The sequence below is a fragment of the Hemitrygon akajei genome, chromosome 3, assembly GCF_048418815.1.
Source record: "Hemitrygon akajei chromosome 3, sHemAka1.3, whole genome shotgun sequence".
Lineage (NCBI taxonomy): Eukaryota > Metazoa > Chordata > Chondrichthyes > Myliobatiformes > Dasyatidae > Hemitrygon > Hemitrygon akajei.
In genome coordinates this window covers 131,190,369-131,214,236 of record NC_133126.1, presented here as the reverse complement: position 1 = coordinate 131,214,236, position 23,868 = coordinate 131,190,369, and the positions used below count along the sequence as shown (strand labels likewise).

The 23,868-nt window shown below is 41.1% G+C and overlaps 2 protein-coding genes across 2 annotated transcripts; both read right to left on the bottom strand.

Moving 5' to 3' along the window:
* Positions 1-548: 548 nt before the first annotated feature.
* On the bottom strand, positions 549-1,555 carry LOC140723835 (C-C motif chemokine 20-like). The gene is made up of 4 exons (XM_073038399.1): positions 1,419-1,555; positions 1,208-1,319; positions 1,038-1,115; positions 549-750 (listed from the first exon to the last, which is right to left on the bottom strand). The coding sequence occupies exons 1-4, from the start codon at positions 1,498-1,500 to the stop codon at positions 720-722; spliced, it is 303 nt and encodes a 100-aa protein (XP_072894500.1). The 5' UTR covers positions 1,501-1,555; the 3' UTR covers positions 549-719.
* Positions 1,556-22,571: 21,016 nt separating this feature from the next.
* LOC140723831 (C-C motif chemokine 20-like) lies at positions 22,572-23,580 on the bottom strand. The gene is made up of 4 exons (XM_073038388.1): positions 23,443-23,580; positions 23,232-23,343; positions 23,062-23,139; positions 22,572-22,773 (listed from the first exon to the last, which is right to left on the bottom strand). Exons 1-4 carry the CDS (start codon positions 23,522-23,524, stop codon positions 22,743-22,745), a joined length of 303 nt encoding a protein of 100 aa, XP_072894489.1. The 5' UTR covers positions 23,525-23,580; the 3' UTR covers positions 22,572-22,742.
* Positions 23,581-23,868: the final 288 nt, after the last annotated feature.

The following is a 23,868-nucleotide window of genomic DNA, read 5'->3' as shown; positions in this document are numbered from 1 at the left end:
ATTTAATTTGTAATGTATATTTCTTTGAGTATTTTAATAGTTGTTTTATTACGTATTGTACTGTACTGCTGTTGCAAAGCAAGAAATTTCATAACATATGCCAATGATATGAAACCTGATTCTGATTCTCAATCTGGAAACCTTCAGCATTTGATCAAATCAATCCCCTGTACTTTATTTGCTTCCTCCTCATGCCTGATGATGCTGCAGTCATATTTGTGCTGAGCCACATGGTATGTACACTTGTGCCAACTTTGCATCAAATGTTTTTATAAGAGAGGCTAACATAATGCATAAAAAATTACAGAAGAAAAAGAAATTGAAATAATTCTCTTTATTATTCATTCACTTAATTTATTTAATTAAAACAGAAGTGTCAATTAACAAGGTTATATTTAAACTTAGAAATATTCCTCCTTAATTTACACTTTCCAATAAATATAACTAGAAAGTAACAGATAAATATACAGATAATTATAACAATATTAATTGCATTTAACTTGATATTAGCATAATGTAGCAGAAAATAAATAAGGCTCCACAATTAAGTTACTTTACCATGTTCAGTAGAACATACGATAAAACATTTTCACATCAGTTGTGAGTAATGCAAATTACATCAGTTTTAACAAACATTTTGTCTGTGCATAGATACTATGCAGGAGGTTTTGTCAGAAACATCCATCTAATGCAGATAACTTTTTTTCTCAAGATGCAGCTCAATGATTCGACAGGGTTTTCAGTTTTTTGCTGGAAGAAAAGAGGAACAATAAGTTTCAAATAATCAAATGTAATAAAAAGAAAAATCAATAAAAGTGTGAATAATTTTTCTCTAAATACTAAAAATCACTCAGACATTTATGCATTTTGTAGCAATTTGGTGAAGACAATTACATTTTTAAGATATACATATGGAAATCTGATAGTGGATGCTACCCTTGTCTTAATTGTTGTCACTATACATTCAGAACATCACTACAGCTTTCTCATTGTAACAGGTCAACACATTTGCTGAATGCTTAAAGCTGTTCTCTTACCTCAAAAAAAACAGTATTCTCTTCACCCAGGGCTGATCAGGATCTACACACACTGCTCTTCCTCTGATGGTATAGAGTCTGTAAGATATTTAAATCAATGTGTCATTGATTGAAAAATCTAATAAATTTAGTTCTACAAAATCATATGCAATATATCATGTTGTACTTACATAATTGCATCTATTTCACACATTTCATTGGAATTTTGCTCCAAGTAACCAGAGATTAATTTCCGTGGTAATCGATGCTTTGAATAATTGAGGCAGCAATCTGCATGTGTAACTGGAAGAATAAAAAACAATGGTATGCATGTAATAAAAGTCAATATATTTGTAAAATCTGATTTGTAATAATGAATAAAGAAGCAGCTTTAGGACTTACCAGCTGATACTGAGTCACTGAACGTGCTGAGTATAATCATTGAAAGCATAGCTACCGAGGCAAGTTGCTGGAGTTTGTTCATTGCTGGTTATCGGTTTACCAGGTAGCTTGCCTATGGAACTTGTTGAGTTGATGGTTGTGCTGAGATCTGATGGTTTTGATCTTTTGTCAACCTGTTTATATACTGTACTCCTAGAGTTGGGAAATTTTTTTTAAACAAGGAAATATATTATGTGACCTCCTTGGGTTTTCCTCTATGACACTTTACCTGATTACGTCACCAAGTTTATAAATAGACTTTGGCAGACTGACTTCAAAATTTATGTACTTACTAACCCCTTTGTTTAACTGTCCAAGAGTTCAGGAGTATCTTGTTCCAAGTCAAAACAAATTGTCAAATTTATTGTCATGTGCACAAGTACGGCAAGAATGTATAATGGAAAAATTTACTTACAACAGGCACATAGATCCCTGCAATACACAGAGCACAATTGATTCTTAATTGATATATAGTTCATTTCTTCTGTTATTTCCACTTGGATTCTAAAGTATTATTACAATATATTGAAAATCTAAGGAAAATGACCTTTCAAAACTAGCTGTTGCTGTAGTCCAAAATGAGACAGTACTTCACAAAACTGATGAATTTTAAAGGAGAACATTTGGACTTAGGTACAGGTAGCTTCTCTAAATTATTGTGTAGAACGAATCAATAATTTGAAAAGCTAGTTAATCAGAAATTGGCAAATAAATCGAATCATGTAGCAGTTTGCTCTATTACATAACTTCCTTCTGTTTTGTGATGGATATTCACTATCCATGCCCGATGAGGTGTGGGGGTTGGTCGGGTAAACACTAGGGTCTTTGTTGGCCCATTATTTAATCAAGAACAAAAAATGGGGTCTACTTCGGCTTAACTAACCAGTGTATTCAGCATCCTGACAAAGGTAACTGAAAAATAGCATCAGATACAGGTGAAGTCAACAAGTACCAAAGACAGTGTCAATGTTAGGGAGCAGTCAGGCTTGTTAGGAATGGTCAAGGAACGATGAGAACACTGACAGAAAGTCGGGCCGACTAGAATCCATTCCTCTGCATTCAGTTTCTCTGATGGATGACATGATCATCTGCACACATTGGTATATGATTTTATTTTACAGGAATTGTGCCTGTGTTTTGGAAATCCTTAGTGTTTTAGAAGTTGTTTGTAATTTGGAAATCTTTCATAAGATAGAAATTCTTTGTGAATTTTAAATGTGTTTTCAGAATCTTATCAGTGGTAGCTGTGTAGAACCAGCTTCCAGTAGAGTTGGTAGAGGCAGGTTCGGTTTTGTCATTTAAAGTAAGATTTGGACAGGAAGGGAATGGAGGGTTATGGGCTGAGTGCGAGTCAGTGGGGCCTGGTGAGAGTAAGCATGGACTAGAAGGGCCGAGATGGCATGTTTCCATGCTGTAGTTGTTATATGGTTAGATGGTTACTTAAATACATATCAGTAAAAATAAATGAACTGTGTTGAAGCTACTTCGTTGACCGGTTGTATCTGCTCCTTGGTAGGGTTGGGTGACCCACCACTCAAATAGTGGGTATTGGCAGCTAAGTTCACCATGGAGGATAAACAGGGATGTGATCTGGCCTTTGAAGAGTAGATGGTTACAGTATAACCTCCCTTTAGTGAGTGTGAATATAGTTATCCATATTGGATAGGGATTAACATCTTCAACAGAGTTTGGAAATTCACAGATAGCAAACCCAATGCCATTACAGTTTAAAAGAGAAAGTGGAAAAGAAAATGATTCAAGTTTTCCAGATATCTGATTTTTCTCTTTGGACCTCTGTAAGTCTGCTGGGAGGAAGGTCCTGAAAGGATGAGTTCAGCCCAGGTGTGGCATACGGGATTGCTGGAATGATTCCAGGACTGTGAAATTACAATGATGTGAATTAAATGGAGAGGCTGGTGTTGATCTCCCTTGACTGAAGATGGCCTTAAGCAATCTGTGTGGAGTTTCAGCATTCTGCGTATACTCTCCTCCCATCCGGTAGGTGCTACAGGAGACTCCGCTCCAACACCAGGCACAGGAAGAGCTTCTTCCCTGAGGCTGTGACCCTGCTGAACCTCACGTCATAGCACTAAGCAGTATTGCACCCATATTGTACTGTCTCAGTACTTTTATATTTGTGTTCTGTAGCACTTACTTTTTAGTCACAGTTATTTTGTAAATAACACTATTCTTTGCATTTCCAGTTAGATGCTAACAGCATTTCATTCGACTTTGTATCTGTACTCGGCACACTGACAATGAAGTTGAATCTAATGTAATCGAAATACCCAAATGTGTTTTTCTGCAGGTGCTCTGAATTCTTTCTAAATTGCAATGACACCCTAGTAAATTTGTTGAATGCTGTATATTGCTTCTGGTGTAAATGGTGACGGAAGATTCAGGGTGGAGCTAATAAGCATGTGAGAGAGAACAGAATACAGGGAAATTACACCAAAATGAATGTGAGTGCACTGAGAGATGATATAGACTTAATAGGCCCAATGACCTTCTGTGCCATATGAAAGTATGAAATATAACAGAGGCCCTTCATAATCAAGAAAGGATTAAATAGTGAAATAAAGTCAGTCATTTCAGTGTCTGAAGGGTTAATGAATAGGTGTGAATGATTCAAAGTGACTGGCAAAATTACTGAAGGGCTGGATGGGCCTATTCTGTGTTGTATGTCAATAAATAAATGATTATAAATTAGAATGCACCACCTTGTAAAAAGGTGTTTGCATATTCAATGGTGGGTTTCAAGACAGACGTATACATTCCAGTGATTTGAGGAAAAAGTGAAAACAAATATGTTGTTTTATTGTAAGTTTGACAAAGATATTTCTTTATTATGCTATTCTTTGATATTACTAAGATAGGTTTCACATTAATGAAATAAAATCAAAAGATGCTAGTTATACTCAGAAAACTGGGCAACTTCTGTAGAAAGAGACACACTGTAAATGTTTAATGTTAATTGAGTTTCGCTTCCCACAGCTGCTACCTGACCTGCTTTTTGGCTTTTTTTCTGCTTTTATTTTATATGTTCAGCATCTGAGAGTGTGTTTTTAAATTTATCTGTGATATCACTGAGCCAGTTAAAAAAAAACAGATGAGCACCATTAGCTGCAGACTGCTGTTGGAATGCATATGCTTTCACCATGTAGAGAAGATGAATGCTGCAGTAACTTCATTTATTAAATAAACAGTGTGCACTAACTCTTCATCTTGCCAGTGAAATAGCCACATGCTGAAGGACCAGGGCACCTAAAAGACAACCTCAACATTATTCAGTGCTTTCAGAAAGAGGCAGGATGAAGGAATTGGAAAATTGATCAAGAAATAATTAAAAGCAATGCCAATGCCCTGTAATTAATCGCAGTGGAAATCATAAATAGCTTCAGTGAAATTAAAATCATTTTTAAGACTTTAAATCCTTTACATTGTAAAAATTAGTTCTACCTAGAAATGACTGCTGTCAATCGTGGATGATTAAATCTAAATATTTTGTGTCATGCTCGTCTGCCTGTTATTTTAATGTAGAGATCAATAGGTAGTAGATTCTTTTCCTTAATTAGTTTCGCAGTGTGGATCTCTGAAACATCTTGGGTAACCTGGAATCAGAATCAGATTTAATATCACCGGCATATGTTGTGAAGTGTGTTAACCTTACAGCAGCAATATAATGAAATAAATGATAAAAAACTGAGTTATTCTAAGTATATTTATCCATTAAATAGTTATGTTAATATAGGTGGAGCAAAATAATATAAATTAAAAAGTAGCAAGGTAATGTTCATTAGAAATGGGATGGCAGAGCGGAAGAAGCTGTTCCTGAATCACTGAGTGTGTGCCATCAGGCATCTGTACCGTCCGTCCCGATGGTAACCGAGTGAAGGCGGCTTGTCCTGGGTGGTGGGGATCCTTGATGATGGACGTCGCTTTCCTAAGGCACCGGTCCTTGAAGATGCCTTGGATACCATGGAAACTGGTACCCGTGATAGAGCAGAATAATTTTACAAGTTTCTGCAACTTATTTCGATCTTGTGCAGTAGTCCCCTGCCCACACCAGATGGTGATGAGTGTAATTGTAGAAGTTTTTGAGTGTTTTAGTTGACAAACCAAATCTCGTCAAACTTCTAATGAAATATAGCCACTGTTTTGCTTTCTTTATAGCTGCATCAGTATGTTGTGTCCAGGTTAGGTCCTCAGAGATATTGATACCCAGCAATTTGAAATTGCTCAGTCTTTCCACTTTGGAACCCTCTATGAGGATTGGTTTGTGTTCCCTCGTCTTACCATTCCTGAAGTCCACATTCAGCTTTTTGGTCTTACTGACATTGAGTGCAAGGTAGATACTGCTATGTGATTTGGTGTGTATTAGCTCTGGAAAGGAAAATGCTAGTTTAAATCTCTATTTCTGTGTTTGACTACTTCAATTGAATTCTTTAAATTCTTTTCAGAAAACAAGCATGCTTCATGCTGTAAATCTCCACCTGTATAATATTTGATCAGCTTATAACATGATACCTTGATGAAAAACAAATACCCTGATTCTCTGGCTCATGGAGAAAATAGCTAACAGTCAAGGCATGTCAAGGGAAGTGAAGTTGCCAAGTGCTTTTGGGACTGCTTTGAATCAGTGGATTGGACCATATTCATAGATTAGCGCTCGGTTCTGAATGAATATGTTCCAGCTGTCACAGTCTTCATCAACACTTGTGTATCTTTGAAAACATACTGAGTCTTTCCCAAAACAGAAGCCTGGGATAAACCAGGAGTTCCTTTGTTTGCTGAGGTCTAGATCTGTGATGTTCAAGACCGGTGATCGAGAACTCTAAAAGAAGTCCAGGACATCATGAGACCAAAAAGGGAATTACATGAAAATTAGAGACTCATTTGGATGTATGAGAGCTGTGGAATATTTCCAAGCCACTACTTCCTCTAAGGTGAAAACTAACAGCATAATTGGCGGTGTTGCTTCACTCCCCAGTGAGCTCAGCACCTTTATGCACACTTTGAAAGGGAGAGTAACAACACATCTATGCTAATCCCCACAGCATCTGGCAACCCTGTAATCTCTGTCTCAGAATTTCCTTTATGAGGATGAATCCTTGCTCTGATGGTGTACCAACAACCTCAGACACTTCCAAAGAGCCAGTTGTGCAACCTCCAACTCTGAGTCCAGCCTTGACCTCTAGGCCAGGTCTTCACGCGCTCCACTGGAACCCTCATCTCCCCTTCCCCCACCAACATTCTGCAACCCCGCCTCTCTCAGGGCCCACCACCAGCTCTTGGGCCCTCAGAGACTCCATATTTCTCTTACCCCACCTCTCCAGAACAACTCATACCTCCATTCCTCTCAGACACTACCAACCCCCTTTCCCCCTCTGGTCCCAGCTCTCACCTATGCTGGGTTTACACCATCCCCTCCAACCTTCCCCTCTCTGAGGTAGAACATTCTGTCCTCGGTAACAGCTTCACCTTTGTCTCCATGTGCCTACACAACAGTGAGTTCTGAGCCCGCCATGATGCCGAGCTCTTCTTCCTCCACCTCCATCTCCGAACCAATTTCTTTGCCAAGGACTTGCCACCCCGCACCGATGACCACTTCTCCCATCTTCAACCGTCCTCCTCTTCCTGGACACTCCACCCTGGTCTTGTGCCTACTCTGGACCTATTCATTGCCAACTACCAACAGGACATCAAGCATCTTGACTTCAACACACTTTCTTTCCAATTCCAACCTCACTTCTTCCGAATGCTCTGCTCTCCAATCTATCTGCACCAATCCTAACTTCACCATCAAACCCATGAAGGATAAGGGAAGGGGTTCTGTAGTAGTCTGGTGTACTGACCTCTTGCTGAGCAACAACTCTCAGACACCTCCCCTAACTTACCCTCGAACAGGACCCTGCTAAGGAGCACCAGGTTATTGTCTTCCCCACCAACACTGATTTTGTTAGCTCTGGGATCTCCCATCCACTGCCACCAACTTCATAGTTCCCATACACCTGCACCTCCCATTTCTATCCCTACCTAAGATCCACAAACCCCCTTGTCCAGGCAGGTCCATTGTTTCAGCTAGTTCCTGCCGCACTGAGCTCATATCGACATACCTCAACTCTGTTTTATTGCCCCTAGTTCAGACCCTTCCTACCTACATCCATGACACTTCACACACTCTAGATCTTTTAAATGATTTCAAGTTCCCTGGCCCAGAGCATCTTATTTTCACCATGGATGTCCAGTCCCTATACACCTCCATTCCCTACCAAGAAGACCTTAAAGCTCTCTGTTTCTTTCTGGACACCAGACCCAACCAGTTCCACTCCACCACCGCTCTCCTCCACCTAGCAGAAATCACCTTCACTCTTAATAATTTTTCCTTTGGGTCCCCAATTCCTTCAGACAAAAGGTGTAGCCATGGGCACTCGCATGGGTTGCAGTTATGCCAGCCTGTTTGTTGGCTATGTGGAACAGTCTATGTGCCAAGCCTATACTGGTAGCTGTCCCGCATATCCCTTATGTTACATTGATGACTCATTGGTGCTGCTTCCTGCACCCATGTGGAACTCTTCAACTTCATCCACTTTGCCACCAATCTCAAACATGTCCTCAAATTTACCTAGTCCATTTCTGACACCTCCCTCCCTTTCCTTGATCTCTCTATCTCTGGAGGCAACTTATCTATTGATATCTATTACGAACCCATGGACTCTCACAGCTACCTGGACTATACCTCCACCCACCCTGTTACTTGCAAAAACACCATCCCCTTCTCTCAATTCCTCTGACTCCACCGCATCTGCTCTCAGGATGAGGCTTTTCATTCCTGAATGAAGAAGATGTCCTCTTTCTTCACAGAAAGGGTCTTCCCTTCCACCACGATCAATGCTTCCTTCCCACTTCTTTCATTTCATGCACGTCTGCTCTCACCCCAACCTCCTGCGACCCTACCAGGGATAGGGTTCCTCTTGTCCTCATCTACACCCCAACGGCCTCCGCATCCAGCACATAATTCTCAGGAACTTCCGCCATCTCCAATGGGATCCCTTCACAAGCACATCTTTCCCTCCTGCTCCACTTTCTGCTTTCCACAGGGATCGCTCCTTCTGTGACTCTGTTGTCTATTTGTCCCTCCCCATTGATCTCCCTTCTGGCCCTTATCCTTGCAAATGGAACAAGGGCTACACCTGCACCTGCACCTACACCTCCTCCCTCACTACCTTTCAGGGCTCCAGAAGGTCCTTCCAAGTGAGGCGACACTTCATCTGTGAGTCTATTGGGGTCATATAATGTGTTTGGTGCATCTGGTAGGTCCTCCTGTATATCGGTGAGAACTGACTTAGATTGGTAGACTACTTCACCAAGCTCCTATGCTCCATCCACTAGAAAAAGTGGGATCTCCCAGTGGCCACCCATTTAAATTCCACTTCCCATTACCATTCCAATATGTCGATCCATGGCTCTTCCACTGTCATGATGAGACCACGCTCAGGTTGGAGGAATGTCATCTTATATTCATTTGGGTAGCCTCCAACCTGATGGTATGAAGATCAATTTCTCAAACATCCAGTAATGGCTCCCACCCCACTCCTTCACCATTCCCTATTGCCCCTCTCACTTTGTCTCCTTGCCTGCCCGTCGCCTGCCTCTGGTGCTCCTCCTCACTATTCTTTCTTCCATGGCTTTCTGTCCTACCTATCAGAGTCCCCCTTCTTCAGCCTTGTATCTCTTTTACCAATTAAAGTCCCAGCTCTTCACTTTATCCCTCCTTTTCCCGGTTTCACCTATCACCTAGTGTTTCTCCCACCCCTCCCTCCACCTTTTAACTCGACCCCTCATCTTTTTTACCCCAGTCCCGCTGAAGGGCCTCAGCCTGAAATGTCGATTGTACTCTTTTGCAAAGATGCTGCCTGGCCTGCTGAGTTCTTGCAGCATTTTGTGTGTGTTGTTTGGATTTCCAGCGTCTGCAGATTTTCTGTTGTTTTCGATGGTGTGCCTGGCAGGGTGTTGAAAACTTGTGTCAACCAATTGTCTGGAGTGTTCATGGACACCTTTACTCTCTCACAGCTTCAGTCAGACTTCCCAGTTGCAGCAAAACAGGCATCAATCGCACTCGTGCCCAGGGAGAGCAGGGTAAGCCACCTCAACAACTATCGCTCAGTTATACTCACATTTCCTGTAATTAAGTACTTGCGCATGGATAGAATTAACTCCTGCCTAAGCAGGTACCTGGACCCGCTCCAGTTTGCCTGCCAGTGTAACAGACATACAGTGGAGGCAACCTTACTGGCTTTCAATTCTTCTTTGGAGCACCTAGACAACAGCAAAACATTTGTCAGGCTGCTGTTTATTGATTGGAGCTTGATATTCAACACCATCATTCTCTCACTACAAATCAAAAGTACTTGTCCAGTGTGGTGTTATGGGTGGAACTGAGAAAAAAGAAAGGTATAAAGGAACTGAGAACTAGAAAAGCCCCATTAGCCATGTTACCAGGGCTATATTACAGATGACTCAACAGTCCATGGGATTTAGGGGAACAAATTTGTAGAGAGATCACAGCCTGTTGCAAGAAACATAAGGTTGGTATAGCAGGTGATCTTAACTTTCCACATACTGACTGGGACTCCCATACTGTAAAAGGACTAGACGGGCTAGAGTTTGTCAAATGTGTTCAGGAACGTTTCCTTCATCAGCACGTAGAGATCCCAATGAGAGAGTGTGTGATACTCGATCTGCTGTTAGGGAATGAGACAGGGCAGGTGACAGAAGTTGGTGTAGGGGAACACCTTGTATCTGGTGATCACAATGCCATTAAATTCTAAGTAAATACGGAAAAAGCTAGGTCTTGTCTGCGGGTTCATATCTAAATTAGGGAAAGGCTAGTTTTGATGGTATGAGAAAGGATCTGGTAAGTGTGGATGGGACAGGCTGTTTTCTGGCAAAGGCGTACTTGGTAAGTGGGAGGCCTTTGAAAGTGAAATTTTGAGAGTACAACACTTGTATGTGCCTGTCAGAATAAAAAATAAAGTTAACAGCTTTAGGAAAGCTTGGTTTATAAGTAATATTGAGTCCCTGGTTAAGCAAAAGAAAAGGAGGGTAAGAACAAATGAAGTACTTTTGGAGTATAAGAAATACAAGAGAACATTTAAGCAAGAAAACAGGCGGGCTAAACGAAGGCATGATGTGCCTGAGCAGACAAGGTAAAGGAGAATTCTATGGTATTCTACAGATATATCTACAACACAAGGGACAAAATTGACCCTCTGGAAGATCAGAACAGTAGTCCATGTGTCGAGCCAAAAGAGATGCACGAGATATAAAACAGATTTTTTTCTCTCTGTATTTACTCAGAAGATGGACACACAGTCTATAGCATTGAATTAAAGCTGCATCAACATCATGGACCCTATACAGACTGCTTTCTTAAGGCCCAAATCCCTGGGGCCTTAACAAGGTGTTTCCTTGGATCCTGTGGGAGGCAGGTGCAGAAACTGCAGGGGCCCTAGCAGAGATATTTAAATCATCCTTAGTGACAGGTATGGTGCCGGATGATTGGAGGATAGCAAATGCTGTTCCATGTTTATGAAAGGGTCTAAAAATAGATCAGGAAATTATAGGCCAGTGAGCCTGACATGAGTAAGGGGTAAGTTGTTGGAAAGTATTCTAAGGGACCGGATATATGAGTACTTGGATAAACATGGACTGATTAGGGATAGTCAGCATGGCTTTGTGCCTGGTAGGTTGTGTCTAACCAATCTTACAAAGTTTTTTGAGAAAGTTGATGAAGGCAGGGTGGATGATGTCTGCATGGAACTTAGGAAGGCATTTGATAAAGTCCTGTATGGAGGTTGGTCAGGAAGTATCAGATGCTCGGTGTTGAAGATGAGGTAGTAAGTTGGATTAGAATTGGCTTAGTGGGAAAATCCAGAGATTGGTAGTAGATGGTTTCCTCTCTGACTTGAGGGTTGTGAGTGGTGGAGTGCCACAGGGTTCGGTGCTGGGTCCATTGTTGTTTCTCATCCATATCGATGATCTGGATGATAATGTGGTTAACTGGATCAGCAAGTTTGCGGCTGACACCAAGATTGAGGTGTAATAGACAGCGACGAAGACCATCAGAGCTTGCAGCAGGATCTGGACCAGCTGGAAAAATGGGCTGAAAAGTGTCAAGATGGAATTTAATGCAGACGAGTGCGAGGTGTTGCACTTTAGTTGGGTCAACTAGAGTGGTCTTACACAGTGAATGGTAGGGCACGGAAGAGTGCGGTAGAACAAAGGGATCTGGGAATACAGGTCCATAATTCATTGAAAGTGGCGTCAGAGGTAGAGAAGGCCAGAAAGAAAGGGTTTGGCACACTGGCCTTCATAAATCAAATTACTGAGTACAGGAGATGCAATGTTATGTTAAAGTTGTATAATACGTTCACAAAGTCTAATTCGGAGTATTGTGTGCAGTTTTGGCCACCTACCTACAGGAAAGGTATAAATGAGTTTGAAAGAGTATAGAGAACATTTGCAAGGATGTTGCTGGGACTGGATGACCTTGAGTTATAAGGAAAGGTTGAATACATTAGGACTTTATTCTGTGGAACATAGAAGATTTGATAAAGGTATACAACATTATCAGGGGTATAGACAAGCGGACTTTTTGGTTGGGTGTGACTACAACTAGAGGTCATGGGTTAAGGATGAAAGGTGAGAAGTTTAATTGAGCATATAACCTAGATTTATTTTCTGTTAATGGGTGCAAGGCATTGTACACTCAAACAAATATTTCTGTTATGAAAACGTAACTTCCATTATGCCCCTGTAAAGTCATTTGTCATGGCATAGGCTCCGATCTCTCACTAAATTGAAACCAAATATCCTCTGTTGTGTCTGATGAAAACTGAGCCACACAGAAGCTGTAACTGGGAAATACCAAATGCTTTATTTGCATAGCAAACCTCCAGGAGAAAGAGAGTCCATGAGGATCAAAGATAAAGAGAGGGCATATAATTGAGCAAAGATTAGTGGAAAGTTAGAAGATTTGGAAACTTTTAAAAACCAACAGAAGTCAACTAAAAAAGATCTGTAGAATTCTTTGCCATGGGCAGTTATGGAGGCCAAGTCATATATATTCAAAAAAGAGGTTGATAGGTCAGGGCATGATGGGATGCAACAAAAGGCAAGAGAATGGGGCTGAGAGGAAAACTGTATCAGCCATGATGAAATGGCAGAGCAGACTCGATGGGCCAAATGGCCTGAATCTGCTCCTATATTTTATGGTCCTATAGTCTAACTGCTTTGATATCACTAGCAGGTTAGTGGATGTTGTTTACTTGGATTTTACGAAGGCCTTTGACAAAGTGCCACACGTGAGGCTGCTTAACGAGCTATGAACCCATGGTATTACAGGAAAGATTCTAACATGGATAAAGCTTCACCTGGAGTATTGTGATCAGGTTTGGGCCCCTGACCTTAGAAAAGATATACTGAAACTGGAGAAGATCCAAAGGAGGCTGATGAATAAGGTTCCAGGATTAAATGGCTTCTCATATGAAGAATGTTTGATGGCTCCTGACCTGTATTCACTAGAATTCAGAAAATTGAGGGGTGTCCTCATTGAAACGTGTCGAATGGTGATAGGCCTTGATGGAGTGGATGTGGAGAGGATGTTTCCAAGGGTGGAAGAGTCTAAGTGAAGTGGACACAGCCCCAGAATAGAGGGCATTCTTCTAGAATGGAGATGAGGAGGAATTTCTGAAGGCAGAGTGGTGAACCTGTGGAATTCCTTGTCACAGGCAGCTGTGGAGGACAGGTCCTCATGTATATTTAAGTCAGATGTTGGTAGATTCTTGATTGGTCAGGGTGTGAAGGGATACGGGGCAAAGGCAGGAGAATGAAGGTGAGTGAATAATTGGATCAGCCGGATGAAATGGCAGAGCAAAGTCAATGGGCCAAATTGTTTAATTCTGCTCCTACATCTTATGGTTTTATGATCTTATAAATCTTACTCTCCTGACACAATGTTTTACACTTCTTCAACACAAGCAACTACTGATTTCATTGTTATAATCACCAAATTCACATACTGAATACAGTCAGATAAAGTTACAGAATTACAAACTTACAATGGCAGCATACCCCAACTAGCTGAAAGTTTGAATATTCAATACTGGTGTCTGTTCTAAAAGCCAGACTCTGTAAGTGTGCCCATTTTGCTGTAGTGTTGAAGAATGGCTCCAATAATAGACACATAACATAGAAACATAGAATAGTACAGCACGTCACAGACCCTTCGGCCCACAATGTTGTGCTGACCCTCAAACCCTGCCTCCCATATAACACCCCACCTTAAATTCCTCCATATACCTGTCTAGTATTCTCTTAAACTTCACTAGTGTATCTGCCTCCACCACTGACTCAGGCAATGCATTTCGCACACCAACCACTCTCTGAGTGAAAAACCTTCCTCTAATATCCCCCTTGAACTTCCCTTCCGTTACCTTAAAGCCATGTCCTCTTGTACTGAGCAGTGGTGCCCTGGGGAAGAGGCGCTGGCTGTCCACTCTGTCTATTCCTCTTAATATCTTGTACATCTCTATTATGTCTCCTCTCATCCTCCTCCTCTCCAAAGAGTAAAGCCCTAGCTCCCTTAATCTCTGATCATAATCCATACTCTAAACCAGGCAGCATCCTGGTAAATCTCCTCTGTACCCTTTCCAATGCTTCCACATCCTTCCTATAGTGAGGCGACCAGAACTGGACACGGTACTCCAAGAACACACACCAAATGTTGGCGGAACACAGCAGGCCAGGCAGCATCTATAAGGAGAAGCACTGTCGATGTTTTGGGCTGAGACCCTTCGTCAGGAAATTTTCCCTTCAGCATTTTGTGTGTGTTGTTTGAATTTCCAGCACCTGCAGATTTCCTTGTGTTTGCACAGTACTCCAAGTGTGGCCTAACCAGAGTTTTATAGAGCTGCACCATTACATCGCGTCTCTTAAACTCTATCCCTCGACTTATGAAAGCTAACACCCCATAAGCTTTCTTAACTACCCTATCTACCTGTGAGGCAACTTTCAGGGATCTGTGGACATGTACCCCCAGATCCTTCTGCTCCTCCACACGACCAAGTATCCTGCCATTTACTTTATACTCTGCCTTGGAGTTTGCCCTTCCAAAGTGTACCACCTCACACTTCTCCGGGTTGAACTCCATCTGCCACTTCTCAGCCCACATCTGCATCCTATCAATGTCTCTCTGTAATCTTCGACAATCCTCTACACTATCTACAACACCACCAACCATGGTGTTGTCTGCAAACTTGCCAACCCACCCTTCTATCCCCACATCCAGGTCATTAATAAATATCACGAAAAGTAGAGGTCCCAGAACCGAGCCCTGTGGGACACCACTAGTCACAGCCCTCCAATCTGAATGTACTCCTTCCACCACGACCCTCTGCCTTCTGCAGGCAAACCAATTCTGAATCCACCTGGCCAAACTTCCCTGGATCCTATGCCTTCTGACTTTCTGAATAAGCCTACCGTGCGGAACCTTGTCAAATGCCTTACTAAGATCCAATTAGATCACATCCACTGCACTACCCTCATCTATATGCCTGGTCAACTCCTCTAAGAACGCTATCAGGCTTGTTTGACATGATCTGCCCTTCACAAAGCCTTGCTGACTGTCCCTGATCAGACCATGATTCTCTAAATGCCCATAGATCCTATCTCTAAGAATCTTTTCCAACAGCTTTCCCACCACAGATGTAAAGCTCACTGGTCTATAATTACCTGGACTATTCCTACTACCTTTTTTGACCAAGGGGATTACATTCGCCTCCCTCCAATCCTCCAGTACCATTCCCATGGACAACGACGACATAAAGATCCTAGCCAGAGGACCAGCAATGTCCCCCCTCGCCTCGTGGAGCAGCCGGGGGAATATTCCGTCAGGCCCTGGGGACTTATCCGTCCTAATGTATTTTAACAACTCCAACACCTCCTCTGCCTTAATATCAACATGCTCCAGAACATCAGCCTCACTCAGATTGTCCTTACCATCATCAAGTTTCCTCTCAGTGGTGAATACTGAAGAGAAGTATTCATTGAGGACCTTGATCACTTCCTCAGCCTCCAGGCACATCTTCCCACTTTTATCTCTAATTGGTCCTGCCTTCACTCCTGTCTTCCTTTTGTTCTTCACATAATTGAAGAATGCCTTGTGGTTTTCCTTTATCCTACTCACCGAGGCCTTCTCATGCCCCTTTCTTGCTCTTCTCAGCCCCTTCTTAAGCTCCTTTCTTGCTACCCTAAATACCTCAATAGACCCATCTGATCCTTGCTTCCTAAACCTCATGTATGCTGCCTTCTTCCACCTGACTAGATTTTCCACTTCACTTGTCACCCATGGTTCCTTCACCCTACCATTCTTTATCTTCCCCACCGGGATAAATTTATCCCTAACATCCTGCAAGATATCCTTAAACATCAACCACATGTCCATGGTACAGTTCCCTGCAAAAACATCATCCCAATTCACACCTGCAAGTTCTAGCCTTGTAGCCTCATAATTTGTCCTTCCCCAATTAAAAATTTTCCTGTCCTCTCTGAATCTAACCTTTTCCATGATAATGCTAAAGGCCAGGGAGTGGTGTTCACTGTCCCCCAGATGCTCACCCACTGACAGATGTGTGACCTGACCCGGTTCGTTACCTAGTACTAGATCTAGTATGTCATTCCCCCTAGTCGGCCTGTCAACATACTGTGACAGGAATCCATCCTAACTAGGTCAAGTGACAAACGTAACCTGAACTGAACTGTGCATTAAGTGAGGGGAGATACACATTTAACAATTTGTTTTTGGTAAAATATGTCCAGGAAATCATGACAACAGAAGGCAACACTTCTCTGTGTTAACATGTATGTAAGTACTTGATCCAATGAAAAGGAGTCTACAAAAGAAGCAATATCCTGGAGTTGCAATTGGCCATTTAAACTTGCTATAGAACACTTCTGTAAATTTAACCTATCAAATGCCACACGGCATCTGAAGTAAAGTAAGGATTATTTGAAGTTGAGAAAGAAACCTGGGGAACACAGGTTGAAAGTGATTGGCAATAGATAAATACATAGAGTGCAAAAATGCTAAAACATGCTGATATGGTTAGTAGTTGTAATCCCAAATGTTGTGCCTTAAAGTGTGGTTAAAAAAGAGAAAATGGGGATGAGAATTCAAAACAAAATAGGCAGCTACAAAAAAAGAACAGGTGAATGAAAGATCAGGTCCAGAGCTAAGGAGATACTGTCCTTCTTCAAAGAAAGGGGCTCCCTTCCTCCACCATCAATACTGTCTTCAACTGCATCACTTCTACTTCACGCATGTCCAACCTCAACCCGTCCTCCCACTCCCCACCAGAGATAGTTTTCCTCTTGTCCTCTCCTACCACCTCACCAGTCTCTGTGTCCAGCACATGATTCTTCGTAACTTCTGCCATATGCAGTGTAATTCCCCCGCCCCACTTCCTGCTTTCCACAGGGATTGCTTCCTACATGACTCCCTTGTCCATTTGTCCTTTCCCACAGATCTCCCTCTTAGTACTTATTCTTGCAAGTTGAAGAAGGGTTACATCTGTCCCTACACCTCCTCTGTGACTGCGATTCAGGGCCCCAAGCAGACCTTCCACATGAGGCGACTCTTCACCTCTGAGTCTGTTGTGGTCATCCTCTGTATCTGGTGCTCCTGCTGTAGCCTCCAGTATATCGGGGAGACCCAACGCTGATTGGGAGACCACATCCCTGAGAACCTACTCTCTGTGTGGCAAATAAAGCAGGATCTCCCAATGGCCACTCTTTTTAATTCCACTTCCCATTCCCATCCCGACATGGCAGTCTATGGCCTCCTCCACTGTTGTGATGAGGCCATACTCAAGTTGGAGGAGCAACAACTTATAGTCCATTTGGGTAGCCTCCAACCTGATGGCACTAACATCAATTTTTGGAACTTCCAGTAATGCCCCCTTTTACCATTCTCCATTCCCATTTCTCTCTCTCACCTTATCTCCTTACCTGCCCATCACCTCCCTCTGGTGCTCATTCTCTTTTCCTTTCTTTAATGGCCTTCTGTCCTCTCCTATCAGATTCCCCCTTCTCCAGCCCTGTATCTTTCACTAATCGATCTCCCAGCTTTTTACATCACCCCTCTTATTTTCACCTATCACCTTGTGGGTCTTCCTCCCCTCCCCCCACTTTCTTGCTCTGAATCCTCATCTTATTTTCCAGTCCTGATGACGGGTCTCAGCATGAAACGTCAGCAGTATTCTTTCCCACAGATGCTGCCTGGCCTGCTGAGTTCCTGCAGCATTTTGTGTGTGTTGCTTTGAATTTCTAGAATCTGCAGAATTTTAGTTGTAGATCATCTAACAATATCAGAAGATTACTTAATGCGATTCAGGCATGTCAGCAACAGGCAGTGGACGGCTTGGTGGTTTCCTTAGATGCAGAAAAGGCCTTTGATCATGTAGAATGGCTGCATCTTTTTTTTACACTTTAGAACGATTTGGTTAGGGCAATCATTTTATTAAGTGGGTGAAGGTTCTTTATAATGACCCTCTGGCTGCGATTCTCACTAATGATATTGGGTTGGATAATTTTAGTATTCTGAGGGGTAGCCAGCAGGGCTGCCCTTTATCGCCACTACTTTTCACACTAGTGATCGAGTCATTGGCTGAGGCTATTTGGCGAGACCCCAAAATATCTGCTCCAGACATTGGATTAAAGTACATAAAATTACTTTGTATGCAGATGAAATTCTAATTTTCTTATCAAACCCTGCTATATCAGTGCACCACCTTATACAATGCATCAATTCATTTAGTGTCTTTTCAGGTTGTAAAATCAACTTTCCTAAATCAGAGGCTATGCCTCTGGGGAATCTGCAGCAGGTACCTGACACTCAGGGTGTTTTCCCCTTTAAATGGTTTTGCAGACAGGTTTTGTTTACTTAGGCATACTTATCACACCTACGTTTGATCAATTGTTCAAGACTAACTTTACACAGCTATTTGATCTTGAGCGAAGGAGCACTCTTCCCATTTCTTGGCTTGGCCGAATATCCTTGCTCAAAATGAAAATTCTTCCTCTTCTGCTCTACCCAATATGAATGATTCCAGTCAGTTTTTAAATGTGTTCAATGAGGAGTGGTGAGTGAAAAAAACAGCACAGCTCAGCATGTACACAGATAGTTAAGTTAAAATAAAGGTAGAAAGCAGTGGAGTTCACAGGTTCATATACAATGTATACCAGGTGATAGCAACATAAAAAAGAGCAGAAATGGCTGACTACATTGGAAAGATTGCTCTACTGGATAACTGGCTCATGTACACTGAGCTAATTTCAAAGCAAATGAAATAACCAATGAAAATGAAGTACCACACACAAAATGCTGGTAGAACTCAGCATGCTAGGCAGCATCTATAGGGAGAAGCGCTGTCGACGTTTCGGGTGGAGACCCTTCATCAGGACTAACTGAAAGGAAAGATAGTAAGAGATTTGAAAGTAGTGGGGGGAGGGGGAAAATGCGAAATGATAGGAGAAGACTGGAGGGGGTGGGATGAAGCTAAGAGCTGGAAAGGTGATTGGCGAAAGTGATACAGAGCTGGAGAAGGGAAAGGATCATGGGACGGGAGGCCTCCGGAGAAAGAAAGGGGGGGGGAGCACCAGTGGGAGATGGAGAACAGGCAAACAACTAAATATGTCGATCATTTCGCATTTCCCCCTCCCCCCACTACTTTCAAATCTCTTACTATCTTTCCTTTCAGTTAGTCCTGATGAAGGGTCTCGACCCGAAACGTCGACAGCGCTTCTCCCTATAGATGCTGCCTAGCGTGCTGAGTTCTACCAGCATTTTGTGTGTGTTGTTGTTTGAATTTATAGCATCTGCAGATTTCTTCGTGTTTGCTCTGAAAATGAAGCACCAGTTTTGTTGAGTGCATTGTGTTTAAGACACACAGTTTGCTTCGAAGTTTAACTTCTCCCATCATATCAGCTGACATTGCAGAAAGTAATGCAGAACACAAACAATTGTTGATTGCAGAATGTTTTAGGTTTCGTGGTGGAATCAAAAGGAAGGGGAATCCATTTCAGCTTACATGGTTGAAGTGAAGTGTCTGAGCATTGTCAGTTGGGCTTAATGATGAGATCGTTTAGTTCGTGAAATCTTACAACAAATCATTCAAAAATGGCTGGAACACGTGTTATGTTTAAAAGAGCAGTTGGAATTGCTGTATCAATGGAGGCAGCAGACTGAGGTGCAATCGATTTGCAGTCAAGAATGAAAGCGAGTGAAAGCAAAATTACAATGTCTAAACATAAGTGTGCCTGGTCAAACAAGTTGTGTTACTGTTGTGGCAGGAGCTCTCATACACCAGACCAATGCAGGTTTAAAGGTCACAAATAAGTGAAAATCAGAAGATGCTGGGAATCCAAACAACACACATGAAATGCTGGAGGAATTCAGCAGGCCAGAATCGACTCTGCGTGCATTAAGGTTATTGCATGAACTTCAAAAGGAAGACAAAAATCTGCCTGTAAATGTAGATGCAAAGACTAAAGCTCAGCTGGATGAATGGAAGGAGAAAAAAGAAAGGAGTCATTGGAGATACGAGACAGAGGATTCATCGGATGAATAAACCATCTGAGATCAGATTGTAAAGGGAGCAATTGAAGGATTAATAAGAGAACATTCCAGTGAACTAAATGTGCCTTCCAAAGATCAAAATTCTCAAACCAGAATAAGAAAAGTGAGTGAGAGGAAAGATATCCAGAGCTGTCAGAACCGATTTCATCAGTCTCAGAGTCAACTCCTACAAGCACCACGGAACCTGAGATTGTTTTCACAGCCACATGTCTCATGAACTAAGTATTGTGACCTCCCTTGTCAGAAAGGTGTTATTCCACAAGAGTAAGAAATCCTCCACAGTGATCAAATCTTTCATCGGATGGTCTGAATGGGATCATTTAAAACTTACTACACCTTAGACATATGTATAGTTATTGTATGAAATAGTATGCTGTGTTCATAGCTGAGATGGATTCTAAATTGAGTTAGAGTTTATAGATATACAGGGAGGAGTGTTATATATTTAATATTTTAGTAATATTGTAAATATATTGTTGGAGTAAGTTTGTTTGCATAATGCATTGCAGATTATCTGTATGTCATCACACCACCACGTGATATGTGTGTGCATCTCTTGAGGTAAAACACAAAATTAGACTCGTATTTTTGACTCTCATCTTTTCCTTTAAATTAACTGAATGCTTTGGAGTTACAGAATATAACAAAAAGTGGAAAAGGCTCCTTTTCATTGTTTAATTCTTTCCTTTGGCAGAAATCAAACAAGCACAGCCTCAGAATAGATGGATGTCTCTTAAGAACAGGGATGAGGAGGAATTTCTTTAGCCAGAGGGTAGTAAATCTGTGGAATTCACTGCTTCAGATGGCTGTGGAGACCAGGTCATTAGGTGTATTTAAAGCAGAGGTTTATATGTTCTTGATTTTCAAGGGTGTCAAAGGTTATTTGAAGAAGGCAGGAGAATGGGGCTGAGAATGGTCATAAATCAGCCATGATGGAATGGTAGAGTAAACTTGATGAGCTGAATAGCCTCCTTTTGCACCTATGTCATATGAGCGTGAGATCTGATTTCTGAATCAATTGACTATTGAATCAATCATCTCTTTCAGATTACTGGTGACGCTGGCACAAACATAAATACTTAGTTCTCCCTCTTCTGTTCTATCACTTTGTGTTACTACGGTCAGCACTGTTGCATTGTTTCTGCGCTTGTCACTATATTTATTATTGTATTTATTGTGTCCATGCATACTGTTTACACTGTAAGCAAGCAAGAAATTTCAATATATCCTGGTGAATATGACATCAGATTAACCTGGATGAATTGGAATTATTAACTCATCCTTGCACTCAATGTCAGGAAGACCAAGGAATTGATTGTAGAATGTGGAAGGGGATGTCAAGGAAATATACACCGGTTCTCATCGAGGGATCAGAAGTGGAAAGGATGAAGATCTATTCCGAGTCCAACATATTGTGGCAATTGCAAAGAAGGCATGAGAGTGGCTATATTTCACATTTGGTGAAAGAGTTTGAGGACATTTGGTATGTTACCAAAGACTCTGGTAAATTTCTACAAATGGTGAGCATTATAATTGGTTGCTTCACCCTCTGGTATGGATGGACCACTGCACAGGTTTAGTAAAAGCTGCCGTACATAAAGCTTCAAACCTTGACAACTCCATCATGCACACAAGCCTCTCTAGCTTTGAAGACATTTTCAAAAGGTGATGCCCCAAAAAGGTGGCATCCATCATGAAGGACCCCATCATCCAGGATATGCAGTACCCTCTCCTTATTGCCACCATCGAGTAGGAGGTAAGGGAGAATGAACACACACACTCAACACTTTAGCAACAGCTTCTTCCTCTCTGCCATCAGACAATGAACCCATGAACACTATTTTTTCTCTCTGTTTGTACGACTTATTTAATTTAATTTGTAATGTATATTTCTTTGAGTATTTTAATAGTTGTTTTATTACGTATTGTACTGTACTGCTGTTGCAAAGCAAGAAATTTCATAACATATGCCAATGATATGAAACCTGATTCTGATTCTCAATCTGGAAACCTTCAGCATTTGATCAAATCAATCCCCTGTACTTTATTTGCTTCCTCCTCATGCCTGCTGATGCTGCAGTCATATTTGTGCTGAGCCACATGGTATGTACACTGTGCCAACTTTGCATCAAATGTTTTTATAAGAGAGGCTAACATAATGCATAAAAAATTACAGAAGAAAAAGAAATTGAAATAATTCTCTTTATTATTCATTCACTTAATTTATTTAATTTAAACAGAAGTGTCAATTAACAAGGTTATATTTAAACTTAGAAATATTCCTCCTTAATTTACACTTTCCAATAAATATAACTAGAAAGTAACAGATAAATATACAGATAATTATAACAATATTAATTGCATTTAACTTGATATTAGCATAATGTAGCAGAAAATAAATAAGGCTCCACAATTAAGTTACTTTACCATGTTCAGTAGAACATACGATAAAACATTTTCACATCAGTTGTGAGTAATGCAAATTACATCAGTTTTAACAAACATTTTGTCTGTGCATAGATACTATGCAGGAGGTTTTGTCAGAAACATCCATCTAATGCAGATAACTTTTTTTCTCAAGATGCAGCTCAATGATTCGACAGGGTTTTCAGTTTTTTGCTGGAAGAAAAGAGGAACAATAAGTTTCAAATAATCAAATGTAATAAAAAGAAAAATCAATTAAAGTGTGAATGTTTTTTTCTCTAAATACTAAAAATCACTGAGACATTTATGCATTTTGTAGCAATTTGGTGAAGAAAATTACATTTTTAAGATATACATATGGAAATCTGATAGTGGATGCTACCCTTGTCTTAATTGTTGTCACTATACATTCAGAACATCACTACAGCTTTCTCATTGTAACAGGTCAACACATTTGCTGAATGCTTAAAGCTGTTCTCTTACCTCAAAAAAAACAGTGTTCTCTTCACCCAGTGCTGATCAGGATCTACACACACTGCTCTTCCTCTGATGGTATAGAGTCTGTAAGATATTTAAATCAATGTGTCATTGATTGAAAAATCTAATAAATTTAGTTCTACAAAATCATATGCAATATATCATGTTGTACTTACATAATTGCATCTATTTCACACATTTCATTGGAATTTTGCTCCAAGTAACCAGAGATTAATTTCCGTGGCAATCGATGCTTTGAATAATTGAGGCAGCAATCTGCATGTGTAACTGGAAGAATAAAAAACAATGGTATGCATGTAATAAAAGTCAATATATTTGTAAAATCTGATTTGTAATAATGAATAAAGAAGCAGCTTTAGGACTTACCAGCTGATACTGAGTCACTGAACGTGCTGAGTATAATCATTGAAAGCATAGCTACCGAGGCAAGTTGCTGGAGTTTGTTCATTGCTGGTTATCGGTTTACCAGGTAGCTTGCCTATGGAACTTGTTGAGTTGATGGTTGTGCTGAGATCTGATGGTTTTGATCTTTTGTCAACCTGTTTATATACTGTACTCCTAGTGTTGGGAATTTTTTTTAAACAAGGAAATACATCGTGTGACCGCCTCGGGTTTTCCTCTAAGAAACTTTACTTGATTGCATCACCAAGTTTATAAATAGATGTTGGCAGACTGACTTCAAAATTTATGTACTTCCTAACCCCTTTGTTCAACTTTTCAAGAGTTCAGGAGTATCTTGTTCCAAGGCAAAGCAACTTGTCAAATTTATTGTCATGTGCACAAGTACGGCAA